The sequence below is a fragment of the Haemorhous mexicanus genome, chromosome 1, assembly GCF_027477595.1.
Source record: "Haemorhous mexicanus isolate bHaeMex1 chromosome 1, bHaeMex1.pri, whole genome shotgun sequence".
Taxonomy (NCBI): Eukaryota; Metazoa; Chordata; class Aves; order Passeriformes; family Fringillidae; genus Haemorhous; species Haemorhous mexicanus.
In genome coordinates this window covers 58,654,924-58,665,370 of record NC_082341.1, presented here as the reverse complement: position 1 = coordinate 58,665,370, position 10,447 = coordinate 58,654,924, and the positions used below count along the sequence as shown (strand labels likewise).

Here is a 10,447-nt window from a genome sequence, read left to right as displayed (position 1 = left end):
ACTTTTCACACCGCTTCTCTGTGAGCGCTGCCCCGCAGACCGGGCTGGATAAAGCCTCTCCCCAACCCCAGCTGGCTGGACATCTCCCCCCCACCTTCCCCTCCCCTTCACACTAGCCAAGCCAAGGATTCCTCTCTCCCTCCCTCTTTCTTTTTCCACCCCTCCCGCCTTCAGTGCAAACCCAAGACGCAGGATCCTGCCGAGGGAAAGTGCTCCTTGAAATCATCACCGCAGACCCAGCTACGAAAGTGCAGAGGAAGAGAGAGAAAAAGCCTCGGCAGCCAACCTCCTGCAGCTGAGGGCTTTGGAAGCAGGGCAATGGCTCCAGGCTCTCAGAGAGTCTCTCTCACCTTTCTCCTGGGCGTGGGATCTGTCTTCTTCTACTTACTTCAAATCATCTCTGTTCAGGCTGATGGTGAGTCTCCCATTCAGTTTGGGCTGGGTTGCTATGGCTGGAATGAGGGCTGTATGTTGAAATGTGTTATTGCAAAAAGAAAAAAAAACCCAAACCAACTTTTTTTTTTTTTTTTTTTTTTTTTTTTTAAATAAGAGGCTTAAATACATGCTCCAGTTTGTATTAGGAAACTTCTGATTCAGAGCTTTTTGAGACTTTACAAATATCCTGGGGTTAAGCAGAGAAAGGAAATAAGATCCCAGAAGGCTAAGATTATTTTATTACAACAGAATGACAGGATAGTGAACTTTTCCAGAGGAAATAAGAATAATGAAACAAAGCCAGAACACAACTAAGAAGACTCAGCTATATTTTAGGAGACCCCTCCTTACAATTCAAAGTACCTTTTCTCCAAAGAACTTTCCCATCTCCCCACTTCAGACGTGTCACTTTATTGAGGCAGATACTTGAGGAAGGGAATCCAAGAACTGAAAGACTTTGATAACCTCTTCTGTTCAGTGCCACACATGCTGAAAATGACTGGCCACTTTTCTGCAGATGAGCTTCATCTGCACTTCCCTGCTGAGAGATGTGATCAGGACGTGGATTTGGCTGAAGCACCAGCTACCAGTTACTCTGAAATGGGACTTTTTACTCACCAATGGTGACCCTGAAAAGCTGCATCCCTTGAAAGTTTCCAGTAGCCTAACACCCTTTTAATGATTCAGTTTGTGATAAAATGATGACCAACTTGTCTAAACCAAAACACTTTTGAAACAACTGTATTCCTGGGGCAGCATGCTGAATGGTCACATTTTTCCACTTTCACAGCTGCAATAGATTTATGCCCAATCTCAGGATTTTTTAATTCCAATACCCTAATCCTTTACCACTGATGTTTGCTGCATTATTCCAGAGAACAGAACTTAAACATTATAGGGCAATAAAAATCTCTTCTCATTTGTTCTCACAGCATTTTTCCTGTTTAACTTAAATTTCTTTCAGTTGATGACAAAGTATGGCAAAGGAAAGGGAGAAAATTAATCTTGCCTGTATGTTTCTACAAGATTTTGAGTAGAATGTATAAAGTTATACATTTATACATTTATACAACAGAACTCTTTCTTGTAAAGTTTAAGGAGAGTTACATTTCATTAAGCATAGAGGAAAAGAAATGCATCAGAAAACTGCACTATGTTGCAGTAGGAGAAACTGTGATTCTGTTTCTAGGATGCACTCCTTCCTCATCAAAATGCCTTCGAAATGAGAAGAGAGGGGAAAAGCATATCCATGAAAAAGGACTCTTCACAGAGCTTCAGGACACAGGGCAGGAGTAATAATTTCCCTTGCTGAGAATGCTTCACCTGAAGATCTCCTTGTTCCATAAAATTAATGAAACTAATTTTTTGATTCCTAAACAGGCATCTTCTAAAAGGGAAAGAGAAAAGAAGTTGGAGATCATTTTAAGGCAGAGGTCATGACAGATTTTAATTGTCATTCAACAGTTTGTCAAATTTGCTTCACGTGGTAAAACATTTATAGTATGAAAGGGCAGAGAATATCTGAAGTAATTTACAGTTGTCAAGCATTATTACAATGATGTGGTTTGCAATTTTATTTAAATTCTTGGTAGTATTGTGAAAGATATGTAAGTCTGCTATTAACTTGATCTTCAATGGGTTCTCTTAATATTGATCTTTGAGCACACAACTGTAACACTGTCCTATAAGCCATCTGGGTTAAAACAGAAGAAAACACTGTATGTCAGCTTTAAAATTCACCACCTTGTATTTAAGAAGATCGGAGAGTATGAAATAGGATTAATCCTTTCTTTTATAGCACATTCTGGTCTGATCCAGTCAGAAACCACCTTCTCATTTTTAAGGTGTGGGTGAAAATATAATGGTGCAAGTTTCTAATACGTGTAAATGTCACTTAAGTGCCAATGGACCATTCTGAGTGACACATATGTGTTTCTGTATTTGTCGTTTTTAACTGAAGGTATCTGACTGTGTTGCAAACTGCTAAAGGGATTTAGAATATGTCTTGTAAAAAACCTGTGAAATTCAGACTGGCCCCTGTTACAGTCAAACCTCTGAAACTGGTTGCAATGTGTTTCCCTAAGGAAGACTTTCACTTTATTATCTCACGCAAAAATAATGACGGAGAGTAGGCAATAAAACTGACGGCCATTGAGGTCTGGTGGAGGTGTAAAACTTTGGAGCTTAATTGATCTCTTTTGACCACTGTTTACCGTGGCACATATTGCTGTAGCACAAACAGGCAGCAGGCAGCAGAAATACCCAGGCAAATTCAGAAATAAAATATAGCTCCGTTTCGCTTTGCTGCTTTTATCCCCAATTGAAATGAGCTTGCTCAAATCTGTTCAGGTCCAGGTCAGATGGACAGAAGACTCCCCAAGGGCTTGTTTATGCCCTGAGGTACCATGGTGTGCCACTGCCAGTGCAGTTACTGGAGATTAATATGTGTTATTGTGGCAGTTCTCAGTTGTATCTCTGCAAATTCAGGGGGTTTAAATTGTTTTCCATTTGCACTGGAATAGAAGAACAAGATGTGACTTCCTGAATCCTGCACAGGAGTTGCCTCCACTTTTTTGCCTCCCTCTTTTGTTTTTACAAGGCTCCTAAAATATCCACACGTATGAACCATAGTTTTCTGAGAGTACTTGCTCTGAGACAGAGCACGTCAGGAGAGGGTGATGGCGATTCCTCCACTGTACTGAGAAACTCCTGAAATGAAAAATGTGCTAACTTCAAAGCATTACCAATTGTGCCAAATTGGAGCTGGCCTGTTGCTAAATTTGGATCATATGAAGCCCTATCGGTCAAGCCAGTCCTAGCAGTGCCCATGCATAGTGCCTGCAGAGGTTGCAGGTGAAAGGATCCAGAGTCCGTGAAGCTGGGCACAGATAGGATCTGAGAGACATGCCTCTAACTAGAAACTGATGACGTTCAAAGCAGGAAACCCCCTACTAAAGTATTTAATTTGGCTTGGTTTGTGTCCTTCTTTTTTTCAGTAAAGGAAAAAATGTATGTTTTTTTCTCTTCTGCTCTCTCTTGATGCTCACATTTCTGTAGCAGGTGTCTACACATTTCATTCTCCTGCTTGCAAAATAACACACGTTCATGCATGAACAATTCCAACTATTTGATCCTGAAGTGCCCAGTAAAATCAAAATTTAAGCTCAAGCTGGGTTTAGCCGATGGGGAACTCAAAGATCACATCTTGATTTTGCTACTTTTTTGATGATGCAATATTTTTAAAATTGAATAAGACATCATTCACTGTTGTTTCCCACAGAAATAAACTCCACATTTGTGAACATTAAATAGAACTGGTAATTAGCCAAATCTCTGTCTGCAGTTGTAGAGTTACTGGATCTTCCACCTTTACACTTAAAATCAGGATACATTGCTACACATATTCATAGAAATGAAAATTAAATTTCTCTCAAAGTACGGAAGTAACCTTTCCTTCCTCTGCTCTCCTTTACCTCAATTTTAAATATTTAACATTCAAGTAAAAATGTATTGGATTCCACATTTGTACATCTTTCACTAAATTTGTTTTGTTGAAACTGATTAAGTTTTATGATTTGAAATAGGAAATGTCATGTCATGAGGTCAGCACACTGGGCATGCCTTTTAAAATGCTTTCATTTTATATTATTTTTGAGGGCTGTTCTTACTATAAGCTATATTTGACATTGCAGTCTTGTGTTCCTTCTTCAAGCATGATGCAAATCCTGCTGAAGACATGGAGAAATTTGAACTCATTTTGGTGGGCTTTGAACTGTGCCTATGCACCTCAGAAGAACTTCTTGTTGTATCTGTTACTGTGAAAGAATAATTCAGCCAAACTCTTTCCATGATAACCAACAGAATTCTGTTAAACCCACTGATTTTCTGTAAAATATGAAGAAACAGCTTTTGGACTGGTTTTCTTTTTGAGGGACATCTGTTTTTGCACTTCCATATATCTGATTGTAGATGTCTCTTAAGTCTTGAAAGCATTATGAGGATCAGTTGTTAGAAGCTGAGTTTAGCAAAATTTGGAGCTGGAAATAAGGTGGAGTAAGAGTAATGAACCACTGGAACAGTTTACTATGAGGTGTGCTGTAAATTCTCCATTGCTTGGAGGCATTGAATCGTGACTGGATGCGTGTTGAAAAGACATGCTCTGGTTCAACCATGAATTTTTGGACTTGATGGTGGCATTACAAGGGGAAATCTACAGTCTAGTTAGGCAGGAATTGAACAAGGTGATAAAAATGATTCTGAGAAGCCCTTAGATCTACATCTCTGTGGGTATGCTTTTAATCAGAGTACAGTGGGGTACTTTTAAGTAAAAACTATATTAATCTATTGCAAAAAATAACTAAAACATTCTCAATAAATCAAAATATAATCAATATTCTGTAATGATAATGATCAGATAATGATAGAGGCTAGCAATCTAATGTAGGCTAGTTATTAAAGAGGAAATCGCTTTCATTTCAAGCATGAATTTTTCATGTGAACTGTGAATCCCACTGACAAATAGAGGCTGGACGAATGATGTCTCATTATTTATGCCTCATTATTGAAGTTAAAAGCTTTATCACTTGTTTCAAATGGGAATCTAAAGGAATCTTACTGTGACAAGGATCTTTTTCATTCTGAACCTGCTAAACTCAACATGTTCAGTAAGCGTCCTGAGAAATACTACTCTGCATGGATTTTTAGCTTTATCTTTAAATCAAAGGGACTTGCATTGTTTAGAAAAGCTTCAGAAAAGTGTGTCATTTTGGTAACAAATATCCACCCCCCTGTTGAGGTGGAAGTGTCATGGGAAACGAATGTTACAGGGCAGAAATGGAGTGACAGAGTTGAGAGGGAACTGAGACATGGCGGCTGCTCAAAGGTACCACAACCAAAGGGGTACTGCATTCTTCATATAGACATGATCCTTCATCCTGTGTCTTATGGAAATACAGAACAGTCTCAAATTTAAAACAGAATGACAACACATCTCTTGATACTCTCTCAGAGATAAGACTGATTTCAACCACCCCAATATAAAAAATGACTGCTTTGTTATCAAGTATGAGAGACAATCCTTTTTTAAGAAACATTTCATTGCAAGTAGGACCAATAAAAATGTTACAAATAATGATCCAGGACCCTTAGATTCCTTTAGACTGAAAATGATACCACTTTTGAGATTAAAAGTGAGAAAAATCTAATACATCCATATCTTGAGTATGTTAGCCATGACACTGTAAGGTGCAGAATTCAGTGTTGCAGTCTTTTTTGTTTAAGGGGATTTCCTGTTTTCATGTGGTTTTGTGTTTTTCCTGTTACCGTGTTAGCCTGTCTCCTGTATTTTCTCCCTGTCAATGCCCCTCAGTAATGGGACACATCTCAGGATATTGAGGACCCAGCCATTCCATTGGTCAGCCATCTGATAAGTGAACTTTGCTTGCTATTATATTTTCTAAGTAAGAAATTAGACAAAACAGAGAGCACATCTTGAAAACTGGACAGATACCCAGAGAGCTTCTAAAACTTGGAAGAAAAATCACAGGTTGGTCTGGTAAACTGATTGGCCTTCTTTAGCCACCTCTAACCAAATTCTGGCTAACCAGAATTTCCTATAAAGTAGTTCACTGTAACTTCCCGACCAGTAAGTCTTTCATAGCTCACCTTTTAATTCACTTGTTTATATAATTTGATCATCCCAGATACCTTTTCAAAGGACAAGACTGTGTGTTGACAGCATCTTCATAGTTTATAGTAAAAAGTTAGCGTATCTTAAGTACTAGCAAACAACATAACAGTAGTCAAGGGAAGCTGCCTCAGCCCCTGTCTTGGATAGGCTAAACTCCTTTAAAAATGTAACTCTTGCTTCCTGGTAAAACGAATAAATCACTAATTAATTGTATCTAGATGGAACTCAAAGCTTGACCATTTTCCTTTCTTTAAGGCTTCTAACTGAAATACTAATAGCTAGAAAATGAGGGTTATGTCATTTCAAAATAACATTCACAATTTAAGTTAGATGTTATGCAAACTCGCCCTGTATGTCTTTGATGATGCACCTCAATCCTAACAGTCTAATGGTGAAATGTAGAATGTGGACAAGCTTTTAGTTGGGACAGAGCCTTGTAAATCATTACACTTAATCCCTGTTTTCCTTTAGGAGCAAAAGTTGTTTTGCCACTTAAGAATGGTTGTTCAAAACCATCATTCTCTGTTTGTACTGTCTCTCTCCCTAGGCCATGCACACTTCACTGTGTCTGTCAAGGCTTTGGAAAAAGGAGCTCCATTAGTGCCATGTGCATTATTTGGGACATGTTGTAAAGAATCCTGATGCTTGTGTACTCAGAAATGTAGAAGCTTGCTGCTTTCACTGCTTTGTGTAAAATCCCCCATTCTAATTACAGTTAATGGTTTTGATTACAGTGGAGAATCCAAAGATAATATAACCTAGTGGTTATCGCACTGACCAGTGTTTCTGGTTGTATTCCTGGTCAGCTACTGGTAACTGCCTTAGGAAAATCACTCTGGGTACTCTGAATGTCTGTTCCTTCTCATAGCTGCTTGTCCTGCTTATTTAAATTGCCCTTTCCCAAGCCAGGATGACTTCCTGCAGTGCACATGTAGAATTCCCACCAAGGTAGGAGTCCTCATTAGGACCTGTCTGCCCTTGTTAGGTAATGTAAACACAAATTACATGTTTGCTTGAGGGAAACTACATTTTTTGATGTAAGGACTGTGGGTGGGTGTAGCTGTGCACAGGTGAGAATAGAAAGCTGTTGGAGACAGACCTTCCCTGTATAAATTGCCTGGATTTAGGATTAGAATCAGATTTACCAATTTGCTGAAAGAGTGTGTGGTGAGAGTGGCACTTGGTACAGAACCAGGCAGAATCAGCCTGAAGAATTCCCAATACTGGTCAATATCTCCTGTGAGTGTAAGCTGGCTACATAGCAAACACTTGGTATGTGCTGGAAGTTATGCACTCATATAACCACTACCACGAATCCCCTTTGGAAATAAGACATAAATAATAGTTTCCAGGCATTTATTGAATGTAAATTCAGCGCTTAAAAGTTTTCTTCCTGCAACTGCAAGCAATCTCAGTCTGTACCTTTGAAATCTAGGAGGTATTCTAAGGGATGTTATCATCAGAAAACAAGATAGTTATGTCAATTTAAATGTCAGTTGCAAAGTGTCTCATTGTTTATTTCTTTTACTGGAGCACCCAGCTAATATGTTTATTCCATAACACAGTAACTTCTCAAACTTCATTGCCAAAACCCCAACTGACCTGTTCCCAGTTGCCAAAACCTCTTTCACCCTTTCAGCTTTCCTGGTATTAGATAAATTAAAGTAAAGTAAACTGAACTGAAAATAAAAATAACACAAAAAAATGTTATGCTAAATATGTTCTCATGCTCATTCAAAAAAAAAAAAAGAAGCCTTCCATTAATAAAAAATTCTATCTCTCTTTCCAAAAAGACATGATAATGTCGCAGTCTGCATTTAGACACCAGATGTCATGGAATGACATAGTTTTGATTTTAGAGAGTAAGTAGAAATCTATTTCTGATGTGGAAGGCAGGGCTGCAATACTGGCCTTCAGGCATGTGCTTGCTTTATGGACGTAGCTGTTATAGAGTAACTGTAGGATGTTTAGTAATGGATTCCAGCATTAGTAGCCTGCTGGAGCTGTTCGTTGTGATTTTAACTTTATATGTGCATGTGAGAGAGTATTATGCTTTATCTCTCCAGATCTGAAGCACAGACCTACAGAGGCAAGACAAGCTTCCCCTCTGAGTTAGGAATGACTAGTGCCATTCTTGCTTTTCCTGTGGCGGACAAAATTAAAAGAAAAGCTAACACAAGGATACTTACAGTCCTGATTAAATTAGGCTTTCAAAAAAAAAAAAAAAAAGGTGGGCCATTAAAATAACCTTAGTGAAAGCACAAAGGCTTTATTTGGTGATAATTTGCAACATTTCTGTTGAATATGTATTGAGTACCATTCCATGATGGATGACATGTCCTTTCTTGGTGTTGCAGGGAAAGTGTTTGCACTTGAGTCCAAGAACAACTCTCAGGGTCTGGATTTAGCTGAAGCTGAGAAAGCTTGTGTTGACCTGAGTGCTCGCTTAGCAACTGCAGAAGAGCTGAAAAGGGCTGTTCTGGACTGTTCTTTTGCTGGCTGCACCACAGGATGGCTCGCCAGCGGCTCTGCTGGGTAAGGACAACAGCATATCGCTTTCTGGGAAGTGTGAATGATGATTGTCAAGCAAGTTTTCCACCTTGACTAAGATTTGCTGAAAAACACTGGCCACAATTCAATTACCATGACATACAGCTAAATTGTCCACTCTCCCCCAAGAATTAGTTTTTTACAGCTAATATTGCAGGCACACAAGTATTCATCAGTCTCACATCGTGATTTCACAGATTTGATGCAATTTCCTCTTCTTCTTTCCTACTGAATTACATCATTGTGGCTCCTGTTCCCCTGGCCTGTAGTGGGGTGCTGAGCCCTAAAGAGCCTTGCAGGACACATGTCTTTGCTGAGGACACGGTGCTGGAATTGCTGTCAGTGCTCCCACTGACTCTGTTATTCTCCAGTCCTTCAGAAGCTCCGCAAACCAAACTTCTCATGGGAGCCTCGTGTCTGTCCAAGCTATTGATGCATGGCTGAGCAGACAGTAGGCACGTTCAAAAGGGCACAGATGCACTCAGATACGACAACCCATATGTGCCAGAGAGTTTGTTGGGAAAGCCCACCAGGGAACTGATGTTGTCCCTCAATGTGTTTGAGGTAGCTCGGGTGACTCATCGTGGCACTAGGCTGAGCTCTTTTCCTTGCATGAAGCACTGTCGCCTCTGGAGAGACTAACTTGAAGCAGTAATGTAAATGGAGGTGTTGAGGGAATGTCTGATGTCACTGAAGCTGGGACCATACAGGAATTGCCCAGAAGGAGTATATCAAATCTATTTTCAACATTTGGTGGGGATAAAGTTTTGTTTTATGAAAAAAATGCTTCCAAACTTTAGCATATTATTAGATTTTGTGACAGTTGCCAGTTTTTTAAGTAAGCATTGGTGTTTCTGTATTTTTAGTAATAAAATTTCCAAAGGACAGAAAATTACTACTATTAATGAAATATTGGATTTAAACTATTTCAAGGAAAAGCAACCATTTTATCTGATTATATTCTTTTCCAGGTGAAAACATAGTTTGAAAATTTATTTTTATGTACCAAAAAAAAAAAACCCAAAAATTCCAGAAATGTCTCAGGATAAAAGACAGTGATCTAAACCCCAAACATCATTTTCCCAAGACAGTTGCTGAGGTGTCTTGCAGGCTGACAAGCAAGGAGAACTATATAACTGTAAGAAGTCCGTGGCAAAGTTGTTGTACAGGGTCCTTTATACACCCTCTGTACTCTGGAGGTAAGGAATCATGATGGGTAGGAGGGGAAATCCTGGTTTTTTTATCTAAGCAGTACCACTAGTTAGTCCAGTGAGATTCTCAATTAATTGCTACAGGCACTGAAGCTGTGACTATTAATAGATCAGCTGTGGACTGAATATCTTCAATATCAAAATTGTGATAAAAGCACATCATAAGCATGGGAAGGAAATGACGACTTTTCATCCATTCTAGCTTGCTGTACTCCATTCCCCCAGTAAACCTGTCCTTAGCCTGGAAGTCTCTAAACTATTTATCAGAAAGAACCTTGTGGGGGCACATCAGAACACCATTGTTGTGCAGCCACCAGAACTGACCTTCACTGGAAAGCTTCATCAGAGAGAAAAGTTCTTCAGAGCTGGAATTTTATACTCTGGGGCTATTTTACCCATGGCTGGGCAAGCACCAGGAAGTATGTTACTTGGTTCATTGAACTGGGTATTTTTGGCTCTGGGGAAAAATAGGAATTGTAAATCGCCTAAGAAGGCTAACCTGTTTTAACTGTAAGTGAATGCAGCTCTGGAGAAGGAACTGAGCTGTTGAGTGCAAAGAGTG

At 39.3% G+C, this 10,447-nt stretch overlaps 1 protein-coding gene across 1 annotated transcript in view; it reads left to right on the top strand.

Moving 5' to 3' along the window:
* Positions 1–149: 149 nt before the first annotated feature.
* Positions 150–10,447, top strand: part of SUSD5 (sushi domain containing 5) — a 40,770-nt gene continuing 30,472 nt past the window's right edge. The window contains exons 1-2 of the mRNA XM_059850339.1: positions 150–415; positions 8,482–8,659. Coding sequence (XP_059706322.1) covers positions 319–415; positions 8,482–8,659 — 275 coding nt within the window. The 5' untranslated portion in view covers positions 150–318. The remainder of the gene's footprint in view (positions 416–8,481; positions 8,660–10,447) is intronic.